The following is a 20,337-nucleotide window of genomic DNA, read 5'->3' on the forward strand; positions in this document are numbered from 1 at the left end:
TGCACTATAATATGCAGTGGAACCTAATGGTTTGTTCTCGGTTATTTTACATAGATGATAAAATGGATAGATTAGTTAGTTCAACAGATAGATAAATATCTGGAAAAGGTATGTTGCCTTGCATCTGAAATTATTAATTTGCCTTCTTGCTATTTTATTTTAGTATCTTACTAACATGCATATATGCATTTAAATGCTCATAACTGATCTCTCACTAGTATTTATTCCAGTGAAAAATTTCCTCCTGTATTAAAATCGCTGAAAGAGAAAATAAATTAACTACAGGCAGGAATGTGTTTTTATTATTGTGTTACAGAGGATAAATTTTATTTTGCCATAGGTTTCAAAAGTTCATGAACAAGGACACATTTATAATTATGATGAGCAACGATTTCCATTTGAAAACCAACAAGATTTTTGTGTAGTTTTGCACAGCAGACAATTTCTTGTCAGGGTTTATTTATAAGCAGCACACACAGATACTGTAATATCTCATCTCTAGTGTGATTAATACTTCTGTACTTGTCAGTGTAGTTCAGATCATTGCAGATTGGACAGATTAGACAAATACAGAATTTCAGTTGTTCAGAGTTGTCTCTGTTAAATTCAAGTAAGCTTCACAAGTGATGAAGAAGAGACAATACTCTCTTTAAATTGACAATGAAATCCTGTAAAAAGAATTTAAAGCATTTTTAAATGACTTTTTTTTTTTTGCTTTAAATTGTTATGTAACATAATATTAAACTGTATTGGGAACATGTCTCACATGAAGTCCTTATGAGTAGCTGCTATTAGTAATTAAGTACACAGATATTTTTAACATGGTTTAGATTGGTTTTATATTTGAGTATTGAGCCCGTATACAATTATTCGAAGATCCACATATTTTGGTGTGCTTCATATTCCGTATTCTGGAAAAAAAACCTCATCCCTTTTGAAGCAGCTTTTGTTTGCTTTGTATTTTAGAGACCGTTTAGCTTTTTGTTTTAAGTAACAAGTCTTTTAAGAGTTGCAAAAGATTTTAGCTAAGATTGCCAGCTAAAGACAGTGCAAGGTAATACACACTGAGAATTTGGATTCCCAAGAACTGTAGCATTTCTGTAAACAAAAATTTTTGCTTGCTTACTTATGGTTGCAATGGGATGGGGTGACAGGGTAGCGGTCGAGGATCATCTAATGGATAGCTTAGGGATCGCTAATGGAAGATGGAGTCTTTCCCATCACTTCTGTGTCACTAGTTCAAGGCAGTCAAAAGTTGGTGAGGATTTTTAGTCACTAGTATTTTGATGGTTGCTTGCTGACCCATGTCAAATCAGTGGTCTTTATTGAGTTCCTAGAAGACAAATGTTCCTCTTGGAACAAATGCCAAAATATAATATCATTCATGGTGGTCTCAGTAGAGAATCCAGGGACTGAAGTGCCGCAGTGACTCTCCTGGACGTGATTCATCCAGACTACTTGGAGACATGCTGATAGCAAAGTCCTTGCACTTCACAGTGCTCCTTGTGTACTGTATGAACACACATTCAACTTCCACTGCTGTGTCTTTAGGATATCCAAGAATTATCCCATTGCTTTTGACTCCATTCTACTTGCAGGGAAAAAATCTGTTCATCAGCAGATGTTACCAATGTACTTAACTCAAGGTATATTCGTTGTCGTCATAGGGAGGTAATCAACATGCTCCTTTGTAATATCTATATTGTTATTTATGGGATCAGATGAAAGTAAAATAACATCTGAAGAGTGCATTGGATTAAATGATATCCTGAGGTCCATTAACATCTAAATGATTCTGATATGAAGTTATTCTTCCACTGAGATCTGATCTAAATTTGAAATCTCAACTAAGATTTCTGAAAGTAGAACTTACTGGCTCACTAGAGATCGGATTGGGCAGATAGCTTAAATCACTGTATGCAATCTGTATTTTTTTTTTTTTTAATATATTCCCTGGTGATTCAAGTATAAAGCAGTAACATCAATTTAATAGTCTTTGTGAAAAGTTAGACTTTCTCTGTTGAGGTCTTGTTTTGCCAAGGGGAGAGAGGAATGGAGTCAACTATTTGAGAAAAAGAAGAGGAAAAAGAGTGAGAAGCAGATGCAGCAAGGAGTAGCAGAAATAAGGAAGGTGCAAACCAGCATAGACTAAAAGAGCAAGTACTTAAAACTAGAAAGTGATAAATAACTGTGGTGAATATTTGAGGGAAATTGGAATATGGAATTGAAGTCTGTGTTGTGAACTGAGACCTGAAAGGACAGTGACAACAGAAACAGTGTGCGTTTTTTCCAGCTGTAGACATACTAACTGAGAGGAAAAAAACAAAGTCTACTTAGTGTTACTTAGTGAAGATATTCTGGGGGGGGGGGGGGGGGAAGAGAGAGAGACACTTGAGTATTTTATCATATGATTCAAAGAAAATAATTTTCAGGTTCAGAGGTTTTCACAATAAACTTTAATTAAATCCAAACAAGTGTTTATCAGGAATTACTGAATGCTTTTTATATATTTAGTAAAAAGGTATTTCTCAATGGGAGTGATGTAAGTTAAATAGTATTTTGTATTCCAATTTCATGCAGAGAGCTCAGGTAATGTGAAAAAATCTTTGCATGTAAAGCAGTTTTCCTGCAGAGTGCTTATTTTTAAAAAAGAAGAGATCTCTTTCTCCTGCCTGTGCTCTACAGAAGTGCTGCAAAGAGATTCTGCAGTGGAACTGTGTATTTTCCCCTATGGGAAGAGGTAACGATGTTTGGGTTCCCTGACCCTTTGCAGCAGAGATCATCTGGCTCCCAAGTGGACTGCTGTGGAAACTGAAACTGGAGAAGGGAAAGCAGCTAGCAGATAGCAGTTCCAAAGTGCTAGAAGTGACCATTAGTAACGTCATTGGCACGAATAAAGATTTTCCTCCTAGTTCTGTTCTTTTTCTCTCAAACCAGTTGCAGGGGAAGGGGTGGGAACGCAGCTTTTCAGTAGAGCTTTAGGGAATGTAGTTTAGTAAGGTTTATTGACTACTGAGCTATGGGAGAGAAAGAGACAAAGTACTGACTGATCAGGTGAAAGAAGAGGGTGATGTTACTGGTGCAGAAGAAAAATAAGATGATGATTTACTCATGTTTTCTTTTACCGCTTCTATTGTTAGTACTGTTACTTCTAGTTAAGGCCTTTAGAGATAATATTGTCCTGGTTACCTATTCCTCTTCTTCAGAGTGAAAGAGTGGCTGGTGAGAGAGGGATGGCAAGCTGTCCGTCCTCTTCCTTTCACTTATTCTTCACAAAGTTTTCCAGTTATTCTACTGATTGAAACATTCATACATTCTTACTAACACTATAAATGGTGAGCTGCTTAATCTTAATAAGGTTTTCATAGGTCCACGCAATACAAAATTTATCTTCCATTTGGACTAATGATTTTTGCAGTAGGATATTACCATATCTATCTGCTTTTTTCTTTCCCCCCCCCCCCCCTTTATTCTGATCTATGCTTTTTGTGAGCTCAGGATTTTAATACTGGGAAGAATTAATATTTTATCTGAAATACATTTGGTTCCAAGGCTCAGCTGTGTAATGAGCCTGTATAAGAATTCAATGTGGACGTTTGTGTATTAAAACTTAAATATAAAATTAAAAAAAAAAAAAGAAACTGTAGAACACTTTGTATTTACTTTTGGATTTTGTATGCCTGCAGCCTGCCCTGAAATGCATCAAACACGGTTACACAGTTGAATGTTGAAGGGTTTAAGGAATATTATGGCAACTTTTGGAATTGCAACCATGGGGGCTGGCTGTGTGGTAATGATGATCCTTGAAAAGTTTGCAATGTTTTCATAGTCTGTGCATATCACTGATAATGCTCGTGTTTTAAGAGGAAAGTAACGAGTTTATTACAATAGCACAGCACGGAGCTTGGTTAATACTTTCTTATTTTTGGTTAAAGAAATGGACAGGGATGCCAGCTAACCTCCATACCATTTATTCTGATGCAGCATTTAAAATGATTGGTGATAATTTGGCCTTGCTGTTTTTTTTTTTAAGGAAAACATCCTGTGCAGTACTCTGTACATTGTTTTTGCATTCCATAAGTATGCAGATAAAGCTCTTTTTATTTTCTCAGCACAAATTGAAACTATCAGCAAGTTAAGTATATTCAACTGCTTATCTACAGAGAGGCATGTAGGACTCCAATTAAGTTTACACAGATAAACGCAGATTTGTGTTTGCAAATGTCAAGATGACAGAAGCTTAATACTGTAAAAAGGCTAATCAACACTGAATATGTTTAGTGTCAGTAAATATTTATAGTGAAAACATGGCTTATGGTTTCATGACTTAGCATTCCAGGTTTGTTCAGATGGTATCCTGTTCATAAACCTGCTAAGAAACTTCTGTTTTCTGTATAATTAATTATATGGTCTTTTTCATCTTTCTGCTTTTATTTTATTTTTTGAAACTAGAATAGGAGCTAGGCAGCAATTGGTAAATTAATAAAAAAGAGGTATGTTTACCAAGATTTTAATGTAGGTACGGTCCAGCGAATGTACAAAGAGATGCAAGATAAAAGAGATGGACAGTATGTAGAGCAATTTGTTCCAAATATTAGTATTATTTTTTAATGAGAATTCCTTCAAAGCAGTGTTTGCTAATCAGCCCTCATGAAAGATGTGATTATATAGTATGCTCATGTGTTCATTAGGCAATACCTGGAGTTTAACTACAAAAGTGATCGAGCTTCAGGATTATATATGTTATATATAAGACTTCAATATTTACATTTCTTATTTCATTATATTTTCAGAAGTTAAACATTAATCCTTTCTCATTTACAAAAGTGTTCTGGAAAATGGTGTGTCAAAATTGAAATCTGTGAAGTACATCTTAAATTGAGTTTGTGCTGATGCAATGTGGTATGAAGAACACAGATGAGTGAAAGAAAAAAAAGATACAAGAAACATTAATTACTATTTTGTATAATATTTTTACTTGGAGAAAAGAATATAGCTACAACTGCGGTTCTGCATCAGTCTTAACAGTGTGAAAGAATGGTGCTGAAGTGAAATTTTTGTTTTCTGGAGGGGAAATAAATTGATACAGTTTAGGATTTTGTTTGTTTGTTAGAAATGTCATGCCTTGTCAAGTTAACAAATGTGATTTTGTTCTTGGCAGACAGCAGACTTGGTCAAGAAAAAAAAAATCCCCTGAAAGCCACTGCAACATAAATATAATATACTTGAGTTTAGTGTGTAACTTTGCATGAAATAAGCACTGCCTGTTAGCCTCTGTTTGATCCTGTGAGAGTGTGGGGCTAATGTCTGGCCAGTGTTTTGGAAGCAGCAGGTAGTCAGGAGCAAGCTGCTGTAGGGGTCCATATTTCTGTAGCCTGGCAGTTACTCACACACAGATGGAGACCTTATGAACTTTGACAGAGGTCATGCTAAATTGTAAATCTAAAACTGCTAGACTTCTGAAGGATTGCATTGGTGCGTTATTGTTGTTGTTATTTTTTGAACATACAATTAGGGGCATCGCTAAAGATAGCAACTCGGGTTTGAGAAGCAGATCAACCATGCAATCATGCTCACATAATGATCCTAGGGATTGATAAAGATAGTGTTTTGTGATACTCTAAAGGGAAACTGATGCGCATTAAAATTCTAATTTATGTATGTAGAACACATGGTATTGCTTCCCAGATACTGAGGCTTGCCTGCTCTTGAACATATTAAGACAATTTTAGACCGTAAAACATTTCAGAAGCTTCTGATTTTTCTGGTGCACACAATTTGAAAATAATTAAGATACAGGTTTTTTCTATTTCAGGTTTTTTGGGACAGTCAGTTGAGACATTGGACTCTGTCATCAGCCATCATCTCACCAGGAATCTTACAGTGGTTTAGGAAAGAAAAACATGAGATGATTTGGTTACGTGTTTTGTATTTTAGTCCTGCTTTCAAAGTCTGAGAGCTCCTCTTTTGTCTTCTTGTTGCAGTCCCATAGCTGGACTTAACAGATGAAAATCTCTGTGATATTTCAGTTTACTATGGAAATGGAAAAACTTGGAGAGATCGATACTTTCACTTATCATAGAATCCTAGAATGGTTTAGCTTGGAGGGGACCTTAAAGATAATCTAGTTCCAACTCCCCCGACGTAGGCAGGGCTGCCACCCAGTAGATCAGGCTGCCCAGGATCTCATCCAGCCTGGCCTTGAACACCTCCGGAGATGGGGCATCAGCAACCTGTCTGGACAACCTGTTCCAATGCCTCACCACCCTCTGAATGAAAAGTTTGTTCCTAACATCTAATGTAAATCTCCCCACTTCTAGTTTAAAACTGTCACTATCAGATGGTGAAAAAAGTCAGCCTCCTTCCTGCTTGTAAGCTCCCTCCAAGTACTGCAAGGCCACAGTGAGGTCTCCCCAGAGCCTTCTCCAAGCTAAACAAACCCAGATCTCTTAAACTTTCTTCACAGGAGAGGTGCTCCAGCCCTCTGATCATCTTAGTGGCCCTCCTCTGAACCCAATCCAGCAGCTCCACATCCTTTCTGTACTGGGTTCCCCAGGCCTGGACGCAGTGCTCCAGATGGGGCCTCACAAGAGCTGATTAGAGGGGGACAACCACCTCCCTCTCCCTGCTGGCCACCCCTCTTTTGATGCAGCCTAGGATATTGCAGGAACTGCAGATTCATGTTGCTGGCTCATGTCCAGCTTTTCATCCATTTGGACTCCTTTTCCTTCTCTACAGGGCTGCTGTCAACAAACTCTTCTCGGAGACCATACTCAGATCTGGGATTGCCTTTACCCGAGTGCAACACCTTCTGTTTTGTGTCAGCCAAAGAAAAACTGTATTTGTTTCCAAGTTGTGGTCATTTTGCATAAGTTAATTTTTTTAGCGGAGACACAAAGTGTGTTTATGAAATCAAGATCCATAAATGACTATATAGGTCACAAGCAACAAAGAGGCTGATCCTCTTTTAATCAAATGGTCAAATTTTCATTTTGTCATCACTGAACTGGTATAATGTGCTTTTTAATGGCTCATGAATTGGTCTTTTAAGTTATGACTTCATGACTCAGTGAGGCTGATTCCATGTGTTGAACATGATTTCAGTAATGGCCACACAGAGAGATTGAAAATTCACACCAGCAGCAGACTGTAGTGGGAAAAAAGCTTTGGTCTGCATGTAAAATAACAAGGCTGTTATTCATACTTCTAAACTGAAAAAACACATAGGGAAAAGAAATATAAAAATCTCCTTCTGTTGCCCCAGCAATTAAGTCACTGTACTGCTAGTATCTCTGCATTGGTAATATGTGTTTAAATAGGGAAAAAAAAGATCCAAATAGCTTAACTTGAAGCTGAGAATAACCAGTAGATTTCTTTGTTTTATGAAGTTCCCCTGGTGTCTCTTATGGAAAGTTGTGAAAATGCTATAAACCATGTACATATTTGCCATAAAACTTTTTACCATCTTTCATTACTGTGACTGGGGCACAACATGGCATCACAGCAGTGTGTTTATATAAGCGTGCAGGTTAACAGGATGGGCTGGGATTCACTGGCTGATCATGACACATCTGTCCTTTCAGTGAGATGACTAAGTCTCTTGGTTATGCATGCTGTCATTCAGTTAACTAGGTGTTTCAGTCAGGTCTAGTGTGGTGAAAGTTTTGAGGGTCTACTTGTTAACACTGAGAGTTCAAGGAGGATATCTTGAAGTAGTACTGGAGAAAACTGGTGAATTTGCTTTGATTACAACAGTAATGTGGTCTCTAAGTTGTAAATAAGTTTTCCTTGAAGATAAGAGCACATTTTGAGAAGTTGTTTCCAGCTGTAATTCAATTAATATTTTTACCTGATTTTTGTGTTTTATTTGCAGGTGTGACTCACAATATCTCTTTATTGAGAGAAGTGATTATCCATCCACGCTTTGTTCAAGGAGACATCAGCACTAAATTTCTTCCCGAAGTTTATCCTGATGGATTTAAAGGTTTGTTCCTCATGGGAATTTTTTCTTTTTTCCCTTGAGAGTTGTTACTAATGGTTGTTTTTCCTTTTATATTTATATGCTGTCATGTTCCCCACTCAGTCCTTACACCTTTTTATGCATCTGTCCATGCAGGCAGGTTTTTCTAACATATGATGTGATTGAAACAGTTACCTTCTTTCAGAAAGGCAAAATATGTATCTGCAGTGACAAAGTAGTAAATTAAATACAACCAGAGTTGAGCAAAAACAATTTGTAGGCGATATGAAATATGTAAAATAAATATCAGTTCAGCTCTGCCATGCTGTTGCGCTTCATTACAGACTGTGCTCCTACTGTTACCTGGAGATGAGATTTCTCTTTACCCGTTGCGTTTCCTTCTCCTGTGGGTTTGTGCAGCATCTTTAGGAGCACCTGTTTGTGCAATTTGTGTTCACTGCAACATTGCTTTGGAGGATATGGACGTTTTGTCAGAGTATTCCATTGAGCCTAGTCTTGGTACACTACATTACATGTAGTGATGGGAAGTAAACACACATGCAGATGTTTCTTTACAACATCCTGTCACAGTTTGGTTGATGTTATCACAAACCTTCTTGGCCTCTTTGCTCCCCTCTCTCCCTTTTTGGGGAGAAGAAAATGGAGACAGTTAAGATAAGGAGGCCTCACACTGATAATCATGAGGAAGACGCTCTTCCTTATTTAACATATACATTTTTGTGCCTCATGTTTCCTGGGTCTTTGGGTCTGCTGTGAATCACATGGAGATTCCATTCTCCCTAGTTAATCATTAACCCAAAGTGGCAAAACTCTCATCCCACTTTGGAGACAGTGTTGCTGGTTTGGTATTGACCAGAAATGACTGGCACCTTGCAAAGTTGCAGCCTTACTAAGGAGCAGAACAGATTTTTCTTACCCCAGGTGTCAGTGTGCAAGTTCGATTTAAAGAGTATTCAACCACAGAAATACTGTATATCATCATGTTATTGGCAGGTCTATTTGATGCAGTCCTGCACAGGAGATTAATGCATCCAGCTTGTTCTTGGCTCCTCACTGAGCCAAAGGAATAGGAGTTAGTCACCTTGGATGGCAATAAATAAGCTTGGGATTGTTGAAACTCAAATGTTCTTTGTCTTCTTTGCTAAGGTACTTAGCTAATACTCAGGTAACTGAGCTGGCTTTCATCTGTTGCAGACTTGAGGGTTCTCTGATCTGCTGTGCTGGCTCTCTGCTACTGATTAGCAAGTCTGACTCCCTTCCTTTCCCTGACACTTTCATATGGAATTCCATGTCCAATCTCTTTGATCGTTCAGGGACTTTTCAGTCCTTTTTCTTGGTGAATCAGTTTCCTAGGCCACCAGAACACTGCATTTTTTTTTTGTTGCTTCCTTTGGGATAGTCTTAGAGGGTTACCAGGTTGACTTAGCTCATGGAGGAGTCTGGTGAACTTTAGCAGATGTGCAAAGTGAGTGACAGGTCAGAACTGGGGAGAAGGGAACAGTTAGGTAGCTTTACACTGTGTTGTGAAAAAACAGCTGCACCTGACACATAACTAAGAACAATGAAAATAAAAACCATTCTACCCTTAATTGAATTCTTTGATCACTTGTAATTAGACAGGACAGGTTTTTGCTGATGCAGGAGAGAGGCCCCATGCTCTATATTTTTGAGTCTAGAAAGGAGCACATCTTTTATTTTTCTTTTTAATATTTCATATTGCATTGTTAACTAGTGTGTGATCAGTCACTTGTGGACTTGACAATAAATTTGTTTGGGGTCATATGACTTGAGCAGTATATGCACGTATTTGTGTGCATATGTTCACTGATGCAAATAACTGATTAGTTTTGTAGTCTTGAGGTAATATTGTATTAACATTAAAGATAAACTTTTGCTGTAGACACCAGAAAACATGGAAAGAGATATTAGTTCACAATAGGAACTAATAAATGACATGCAGTGGTTCATTCATGCAGTATGAAATGTCTCGATCCTCTCCTTCCATGCAACAAATATACACACACATTAACCTTCTTAAGCTCAGGGAAGGAAGCCTTTGATTGGATGTCAGGGAAGTTCTTTACAGAGAGGGTATACAGAGTGTTTACAGAGATGCTGGAACTGGCTGCCCAGAGAGGTTGTGGATGCCCCATCCCTTGAGGTGTACAAGGTCATGTTGGATGGGGCCTGAACAGCCTGGTCTAGTACCAGATCTGGAGATTGGTGGCCCTACCTGTGTCATGGGGATTGGAATTTGATGATCCTTGGGGTCCCTTCCAACCCAAGCCATTCTGTGATTCTTAATGATAAATAAAATGGAGAAATCATTATTACAAAACATTTGTATTTCAAATCAAGAATACTGATTAAAACCTCTCTCAGGTAATTGAGAGCCCTTTTGATGATGTGATTCTCATTGGCTTGAAAAACTACCAATAGTTGAATTAGAGGATAGTTTCTTAAGTACCTATTAAAAAAATTCTGCAAAGATTCTAATGGAAACTGTTGAAGGCAAACAAGAGTCTTCTGCATTTGATGTGCTCAAGCTCAGAAAGAGAAGCAAAGGAAAATTAGCTTATACAGTGTAAATTCTCTACTCATTTCACCAACCTCTTTATAAAAACCCATCATAAATTTTGCTTTGAAAATTCAAGTAGCTTTATTTATTCTAATATTGTTCATTAAAAAAAAAAAGAAAAAAGAAGAAAGTGTAGAATTAAAAAATATATTTGGGATGATCTAAAAAATTAGAACAAAGTATGGTAAGAGTGGATTTGGAAACACCAAAATTTATGCTGCTGTTTGAAGAAGAGATCCAGTGTTTTAAACTTGGAAAACTTAAAAATATACAAATAAAAATCAATGAAGACGCATACTATATTATTGCTTACATTGAATTTAGTGTGTTTTATTTTTAAACTGCAAAATTGCCACTGTTGATTACACTGATGTAAAGAACATCTGTTGTTTTCTTTCTATTGCCTGCATGAGGACTGGGCCATTCCTTAAGTGCAATTTTCAACTATAACAAACAGCTTTTGTGTTACTGAAAATAAGTAGAAAGAGATTATTTATTTTCCAGTGTTGTTTTGAAAACTTTTATAGTAAAACTCTTATTGAAAAGCTTTTACTGCAAGGTAAGAAGAAAAATAACTATTAGAAGTACTTTGGCAACTTTCACACTAACCTGTGATGTCTACTTCAAATTACATCTGGACTTGGGATTTCTAGTTATTCTCATGATTAAAGCTTAACTATTTTTCTTCCATTCTTTAAGTAAACAGTCACTAACAAAATCATTTTGTCTGTTTCAAGTTACTTTGAAATATTTCTGTGCAGAAACTAGACTGGCTTGGTGTATGATTAGTGTGGGAAGACAGCTGCTGTCTAGAATGCAGGCTGGCTAATAGGTCAGCTGGCATGGGTTACTGCTCTGTGTACACATGTATTGGAAAGAGAACAGATCTGAAATGGGGTGTGGCATCACAGATTAGGTTAAATGTGACACAAATATGTCTGCATCCAAGCTCTTTGCTCAGAGAATGAAAATATTTATGAAGCATGCAGGAGTAGGCCATACTATTAGAGTGCTGTCAACCAAGCTGTCCTTTTACAGCTTACAAGCAACCTGGAATACTTCATTACTTCCTAACCTTTCTATTGAAAAAGGAATAGGTTATTCATTTTCTCTGTTATACAGGTGCAGAAAGTGCCTCTATATTCACAAAGATTTAAGGGGAGTCTTTAACAAAGGATAAATTAAACCCATGAGTCCTTAGGTTATCATGCTATACGTGGGATCATTCTTTGTCATACATTTGATTCACAGTTAATCTCTTTTCCTGGCTAACTTTGAATATTGAGATATTTTTTAAGGAAACACTCTTCCTGGTTATTCAGTGATGTTTCAAATGCTTGGTCAATCTCTTTGGAAGACAGATCCTGTGCAAATGGGAAGTGGGGTGTTTTCCAAGAGATTATTGCAAATCTGTACAAGAACACAGAACAAAGGAAAGAATTCTTTATTTTCCCATTTTCTTACATGTTGATCTCGTTTGTTGGAAAGGAAGAGCAGTGCTGATAGACCCAGATAAGTCCCTTCTGATAGACTCAGATAGGTCCCTTCCAACCCAAGCTTTTCTATGAAAAAAAGTGGAAGGTTCTTTCTCCAGGGTATGAGTGGCTCCAGAGTGTGTTTGAGGTAAACGCCTTAAAATAGATTGTGATTGTCATAATTTTATGCAGTAGAGAAGTAATTGCTCATCTTTACTCAGCACTCATGAAACCACTTCTGGAATCCTGTGTGTACTTTTACCCCTCTCATATATATGAGAAAGAGGTCAATAATCTTGAGTTTAGTAGAGAGGCTTGCATGTTGGAGTAAATGATGAATGAGGAGAGATTGGGAGAACCAGACCGGACTATCTTGGAAACAAGGAGGCTTAAGGAGAACTTAATGGTGGCCTTCTAGCATCTCTGAGGGTGTTCCTGAGACAATGGAGCCAGGCTCTTCAGTGAGGTGTATAGCAGGAGTGAGATACAAGTGGTCATAAGTCGAAATATGGGAGGTTCCTCTTGGATATAAGGCAACAAGAATTTATTCTAATTAGGGATTATTAAACATTGGGATGACTTGCCCAGAGAATGTGTGGAATTTCCAACCTTGGAGAGTTTTTCAAGACTTGCTTGTATAAAACTGGGCAACCTGGTCTAATGCTGGTGTTGAGATTGTCTGCTGGGGTGACAGGTGGATTCTGGATTCACCTCTGGATAGACTAGAGACCTTCCAAGATTCCTTCCAGCCTTGGTGATTTTAGGATTCTGTTTTATGCATAAAAGCACTTATTAGGTGAATTGAAACTTTAGATATTATTTAAATTGTTTTTAGTTGGATGAACGCTGCTTCTCTGAATATGTTACAGTTAGAAGGGAGAGGACTGTTGCTTTTAATTCTATTCATGTTCTCGGTATTATAACCAAGTCCTTGTTTCCATTTTATTAAACTATTAGTTTATAAAATTTATTTTAACAGATAGCTTAGTTGACTTTCTTATTTATGCCAGATGTAGTCAATAACTTGTCTTAATTTGTCAATAATACCTTTGTACTTCAAAATAGAAGTTGCCTTTCTGTATGCTGTAGTGTCCATCTAAAAAATCACAGGCTCTGAGAGACATACTTTCATATTCTGAATAGTTTGGGATTGCATATGCAAACTATATTGTCTGTATTTTTCCATGACCATTTTTGGGTGGAACAAGGCTCATCTGGACTTCATAAGAAATGAAAACCTAACAACATTCAGCTTTTTCTGTTTCAGCCTAGTTGGTATACATGTTATCTGTAGCTTCAAAATCTACTGGAAAAACCTCAAGCCACAGCAGAACCTAAACATTATGTATGCATTGCCTGCATTGCCGTGGATATGAATTATGCATTGTACTTTCTGATTTAACCATTTTGTTTTAATTTTTTATTCTTTCCAATCAGAAGACAGTCACTTTTCAACTACTAAGTTGGGCACATAACCAGGGCTTGTTTGGCCTTTTTTTTTTCTTCTTTTTTTCTTCCTGTAACTGATGGTAGGAAACACATTTCTAGGACAAAATGCAAATTAGACTGTTATGGGAAAAATGACCTTTCATGTAATTTAATTGGATGTTGGTTATGTAAAGCGATTTCATGAACCCTTTTGACTCAGCTTGGGGGATACTGGGATAATATTGATTTAAGCAATCATAACATCAAGGAAATGAGAGAGAAATCCTTTTTCCATGTCTTCTCTCCATCCAGAGGACTGCTATTTAGTAGTAATAGATGCGGACTCTCTGCTTTTAAGTCATATGAGTAGCAGTGCTTCCACTCCCTTAATTGTGACTTAGTTTTATTGCCATTAATTTTGTTTCATGTTCACACTGTATAATTCAGTTCAGTGATACTGAGAATGCAGGAATATATCCTAGGTTGAGCAGAGAGACTTGGGAGCTGCTGCATGCTTTATAGTGTAGACAAAATCTCCATGTAGCTCAGGGATCTGCAGTATCCAGTAAGGAGAATAGAAAAGGTAGAAAAGGGTAGTGATAGAACTTCCCATCTTGGAAGCTGGGGAGCATTTGCTTCTTACTCATTTCACTTTCTGTCAAGGCAGCACATAGAAAAATGCTTCAGAAGGGGCTCTGTTACTTTTCAGATCGATCTTCTGCATAGTGAACATGGAAGACTTTCCGTTTATTTTATTGGTGGCTTTATTGATGAAGAATAGTCACTTACATTTGAGACATTCAGCTGAAGTCCAGGAGGGTGACTTGTAAGATGGAATAATACTTGGAGAGAAGCAAAGGTATTACTATCTGGAGTATTTATGTGTTTCCAAAGATAGTAATGTAATAGGAAGTTTTACTTCAAAACTTAAAAAATCCTCCCAACCATAGCAATGGAGCAAGAGAAAAAGAGAAGGAGAAGGGGGCTGGTGTTTAGGAAACTTGAATAGTACTAACAGCAGATTTGTATTATAATGGTAAGTCATCATCCTTAGGAAACAGCTTTTAATCAAATGTCTGAGGTATGCAACCAAAGTTATGCTATGGACGTTCAGTGGTAGGAGTGTATCTTTAATGCCAATGACCCAAACCTAATTTTGGTATGTTCTTGCTGTATGTTTTATCTCTCAGACTCAGGAAAATAAATGCAGCTTGCCCACACTGGACACAAACAGTAGCTGATTATCTCAGCTATTATAATACCAATTTTATAATACCAATTTTAGGTATACAGTTTTTTGGAAAAATAGTCTCAGAGCTTGTTCACTTTGTGCAAACAGCTAGAAAATTTAAACTGACACACCTCAGAGCCAGACAGTGGATGCTTATTGTTTTGTATAATTATATAAAGGTTTTGTGTATGTATATGTGTGTGTGTATGGTAGCATTTTTTGTCTTTCACTCTGCAATTGATTCTTTTAGTAACTGTTAAAAGAAAGATCAAGTTTGTTTCTCAAGTCAGTTCCTCAGACTTTGAGAATTTTTATTTCTGCATGTTTGTGTTAGTGAAGACAGCTTCAATTTCAAGGCTGATAGAAAATAATAAACACTGAGCAAAGGAAGTTGCATTAATCTTTAGCCAGAATATGCTAATATGGGCTAAATTTAAAAATAAATAGATTTGCTGACTTTTCTATTTCTAAATTTACAATTTTTGGCCAGTGACAGCTCCTCTGTGCTCTCAGCTGGAACAGTAATGAGGGTGCTCCCATCATTCTAGCTTTATTGTATTGATAAAATTAAGCCTAATTATGGATATGTGAAGATGCTGTTTAATGTTTCCAGTCCAATGATGGGCTCCCTGCAGAAGATGTCCTATTTGAAACTGTGTTCTTGCGTTTGTTACTGTAAAGCCTGTTCTGATTGTCGTTGTTGGTCTCCATTCTGTGTTTTCCAGAGGACTGTGTTAGTCTTATGCTACTGATAAAAATTGTCACTCCCTAATAAGAAGGACTGGGGAATGTGAGTCAACATTATGTGCAGTAGTGCTGAGGTGATAGGAGCATGCATTTGGAGGCAAGAACTGTGTGCTGAATGACTTGAAGCAAGTGTGCCTCATTGGGCAGAGTTGCTTAGGGAGAAGAGAGCCTTCTGAACCCCTTCCCCGCCTGTTTCATCATCATAGAATCATTTTAGTTGGAAGTGACTCTTAAAGTTTGCCTAGTCCAACTTCTCTGCAATGAACAGGGACCCCTACAGCTTTCTCAGGGTGGTGCTTTTCTTTTATACAAAGTCTGTAATTGCTGCATATGGCGGCATGTGCTGTGTGATACCTACACATGAAATTCTACTGAGGCAGACAGCAGCTGCATAAAGCACTCTGAGCTGTGCTGTAATCGAGTTTAGCTAAATGATGTTGAGGTCCTTCCAGTTGCTGAATGGGGCCTACAGGAAAGCTGGGAAAGGGCATTTTATAAGGGCATGCAGCGGCAAAGGGAAATGGTTTTAAACTGAAAGAAGAAATGTGAGGGTGGAGGGACGCTGCAAAAGGTTGCCCAGTGAGGTTGTGAATGTCCTCTCCCTGGAGGTGTTTAAGGCCAGGCTGGATGGGGCTGTGAACAACTTGGTCTAGAGGGAGGTGTCCTATAGCAGGGGGGTTGGAACTACATGATTTTAAGGGTCCCTTCTAACCCAAACCATTCTATGCTTCTATGAAATCTTTCAGCCTTACGTTCATATTATTAACTTGAATTATTGCATTATCATCTTCTCTAGCTTTTGAAACACCCATTCTTTCATCTGTGCAAAATCTTCCTCCTAAGAATACTTTGAGCTTATTCTCCGTAACAATTCATCTTTGCACTTCTTGTTCTCTTTTACACCAGCTTTAACTTCCTATCACCACCTTATGGGCTGGCTACTTCACTTGCCCTTTTACTTCCTCTCACGTCACTTTGGACTGCTTTGCTCATCCAGTGATACCAGACTTGTCCGCCTATGTGTCAGCTTCTCATAACAAATCTATGTTGCACAAGGGAGGGTAGAATTCTGGCACTGTGCTCTGTGTTTTAATCTGCTGAATGGACTATTACAACAACTACTACAACTACTGAATTTCTACACAACTTTCACTTGTCTGTAGCAAGATCAGGATCAGTTACCCTGATTTTTGTCCAAAAGTTTCTTAGTTTGTGTACCTTTAAATTACAAGCTACTTGAGATGTTTTTATTTTTGGTTTTTTTTTTTTTTGCTTTTGAAGTGCCAGGTATGACTTTGACTTCATTAGTTGTGAACTAATAATGACACAAGTGACACTAAAGGATGCAGGACTGACAAGTAGTTTCATTCACATTTATGTCTGGAGTTATTATCCCTTTTGCTTGGAAGCTGTGTAGCCTTGGTAAGGTAAGGCACTGAGAAAGAATGCAGTATATTTTGAATAAGTTCTAATGTACAAATGGATTCCTTACCAGCTTGAGGCACAATATGTCAGCCAGTGACATTTCAGTAACAAAAACAAGATGCTGCAGCATCGTTCCATTTTTTTTTCTTTCAGTTGTCAAATTGTTTTCAACAGAGTTACTGGTGTTAGCAGTAGGGCTGATCTGTATGAAAACATACAATTTAAACTCTGAATCTCAGAGCATCTGCTATGCTGAGCCTTATCTTAATTTAGGGGAAAAAAAATGCACATTTAGTCTGTAAGGACTGAGCAGTGTCTTCCATAGTAGTTACTTTTGTTTTTATATTTGTGCTGGTCTATGATTTCTAATAATTTTTAACTGATTTTTTGAAAACTAGGGCACCAGTTGACTGATGATGAAAGAAGGGAACTACTGGCAACAGCAGCTTCTTTGTATGTGGCTGAACAACTGAGATCTCAGCGATTTCTAGGGACACCAAGGTAAGGTTGTTTTTGTTTCCAGGAACTCAGGTGTGCTGATGCGTTTTGTTAATGGCATCTTCTGATGCACGAGAGAAATGCTGGTGAGAAACTGCGTGGTTTCTTAATATAGTCTGCTTTTTTTTTTTTTTCTAAATTCAAATGAGCTGTGGCTTACATTTCCCTACTCACACAAGTCATACATGATTATTTTTATTCTACATATTAGCATGCTAATAGGCACAAAAATGTGTTACAAGCCAGTGCAGTAATTAATGCACATCAGGAGTTTCATTACAGCAAAATGTTGCTACATTAGTAACTAACCACAAATTGAGCATCACAAATTTCCCATGTGACCATTTGAAGTGATCTAAGCACTTTGGGATAATGTGAGTGTTCAGCTACAGAGCTTTAAAATATCGTGGATTCATGAGTAATTTGCTACCTTGATGAAGAACCATGATAGATTTGGATCTAGTTCTGAAAACACATTCTGATCTATAAATTTTGGAATAGGCACTCTTGCTGTAAGTATGGATTTTGGTGCTGTTGTTGCCCTGCCTCTTCATTCTTTCGGATAACAGCTGCTGGTAACACACATAGTGCTGTTAATTGGTGAGACATTGCAGTAGTATCTGTCAAAATAGTAATGACTACTTTGTTTCTTTGGAACAGTGTGCTTTTTTTTTTTTTCCTGTGTGATGCTTTTGGCTTTTGTGGTCCACTGGCGTATTGTTGTAAGCTGAAGCCTTTGTCAGTGCCTTGAGATCTTTTATGTAATTTGTGAATCTGGATAGTTGGTGTTTCCAACTGTTGCATACAGAAAAACAAAATTTCATCACGTGTCTGTTTCAAAAGCTAAATTCTGTAATGTGTCTGCATGTGTATGTATGTCTGTGTGAGAGACAGAAGTCAGAATGCGGCACAGACATTATTCACATTCCATGCCAGTGGTTTGACAATGTATTCTATTACTGATTTTACAGTGGTCAGGAATAAATCAGATGTGGTTTCGAGAAGTCTTTATTTTTATTTGTACCCACATAGATAAATAATACCATATGTGTCTAAAAAAAAAAAAAAAGAAAAAGAAAAAAAAGAGCAAGCATAACAGCTTTGTAATATGTAGCATATGTAGGGCTAGGTGATTGTTTGCCTTACTCACCTATAGGGGAAAGTTAAGTGTTTTGGTTTTTTTATTTCCTTCCATAAGTTCTTCATAGCAAATGGCATAAGGAGAGGAACAGGCACTCTGAGACCACTGTTCTTAGCTAACAGATGAATGAGGGAAAATGAGGAGGAGCTTTAACTGTAGTTATTACTGGCTTGCACAGGAAGTTGTCTGGTACTGCTGTTGAAAAGTAGTGGATTCCTTCATACTTAAAAAAAGGATGGGAATGTTTGACTTAAATAGTGATTCTCAAACTGCTGTTGCATTCCCTGATCTGATTTTTTTTCCTCTGAGTGTAAAATGTTCTTATTGCTAACAAGAGAAAAGCAGTCCTGTTTTGGAAGAATCTTTTAATGCTTTATTTCTAATGCAGAAATTTTCTTTCACTACTGGATGTTTGTGTATCTTAATAGAAAAGACACATACAACTACTTAAGCCAAAATATCAAATGTGCAAACAAAATAACTGCACTGAGCAATCAGGCACAGCCATGTCAGGAAAACAAATGGTTTCCTGCTTTGAAGAAAAAGTAGCTTATTTTTTGAGTCCTTCTAACATAACTCCCTCATATATTTTCCTCCAACATGGGCAGAGCAGAGTAATCTGACCACATGACATTTTTACTTGATAAGACTGGATTAAGATTTGTGGTTTTTTTTTTGTTTTTTTTTTTTTTTTTCCAAATGTTATATGGTGGAGCTAGCAAATCTTTTGGTACATAGAGTATCACTTTCTCTTGCCGTCAGGTATTTAGCTCAGCTTTCTCAGCATGATCTTTTCTGACTGTTGTGGCACATGCAGATCTGGAATGAGTCCTTCAGAAGCTGAGCCTTAGAATTTTCTTGGAGTGGTGGCTGTCTGTGTTCCACAGAGGATAGGTATTATTTCAATCCACGTATGTTATAATGTCTACTTATTGCAATGACCGTAGAGCTGCCTATCTGAGGTCAAATAAGGACAAGGTAATGTGAAAAGACTTGCTTGTGAGTAACTTCTGAAGAAAAACAAACATGGTAGTGATCCCCTTTCCCTACAAATCCTGCAGCTCCATCAAAGAAGCAAAAGCAGTGTGAGGTCAAAGGATTGTGTAGGGGCCTGACCAGTACTCTCCACTCCTCAGAGTAGCTGGTTGACTCCCTCTAGAGGAGACTGAGGACTGTGGAGTGTTCAAGGAACTGCAGCCCAATCAAGGATCAGTCCCTTGTGGCATGTCCTCAACTTACCAAGCTGCATCTGACTTGTGCCTGCAGGTGTACCATGTCACAGGTACATTTTAGGGAACAGGACTGTGGCCACAGAAAGCACATCCTTATTGGTGTGTCTGCAATGTGAAAAATTTTAGTAACTAAAGAATGTGGAGTAGGAACCTGTCTTACTGGTGATGAATCAAATGTAATCTTGGATGCAGTTCTCTGTGGCAGAATTTGATGTTTGGAATCTGTGCGAATTTTAAATCCATATTGGAGGATGTGAGTGCATTAGACAGACTGTGCATCCCCAAATGGATTTGTAACATTCTCCTAACTGTTTGGAAAATCATGACAACTCGCTGATGATCGAAGTTTCACTACTCTGGCAATACTTATGCTGACATTTTCATTCACATGCACTGAAAACAATCACAAGGAATTTTTGTATGAAGAATTAGTCAGAAAAGTACTATTTTGAAATCATGTATTGTTTCTTCTAAGCTTGGTGCAGCTGCCAGATGTTCAGTTTACTACTGAACTTGAGGTATATGATTAACTTTTAGTTTTGTGTGGGTTTTTTTTTCTCTCTTTCTCTCTTTCTCTCTTTCTCTCTTTCTCTCTTTCTCT

The 20,337-nt window shown here is 37.5% G+C and overlaps 1 protein-coding gene across 1 annotated transcript in view; it reads left to right on the forward strand.

Annotated features, from left to right (window-relative positions):
• PCCA (propionyl-CoA carboxylase subunit alpha) overlaps nt 1-20,337 on the forward strand; it is a 264,605-nt gene that overhangs the window by 126,153 nt on the left and 118,115 nt on the right. Inside the window, exons 17-18 of the mRNA XM_042866368.1 lie at nt 7,874-7,984; nt 17,264-17,366. Of these exons, the coding sequence (XP_042722302.1) occupies nt 7,874-7,984; nt 17,264-17,366 (214 nt within the window). The remainder of the gene's footprint in view (nt 1-7,873; nt 7,985-17,263; nt 17,367-20,337) is intronic.

The sequence above is a fragment of the Lagopus leucura genome, unplaced genomic scaffold, assembly GCF_019238085.1.
Source record: "Lagopus leucura isolate 7727_CA_CO unplaced genomic scaffold, USGS_WTPT01 Super-Scaffold_100001, whole genome shotgun sequence".
NCBI classification, from domain to species: domain Eukaryota; kingdom Metazoa; phylum Chordata; class Aves; order Galliformes; family Phasianidae; genus Lagopus; species Lagopus leucura.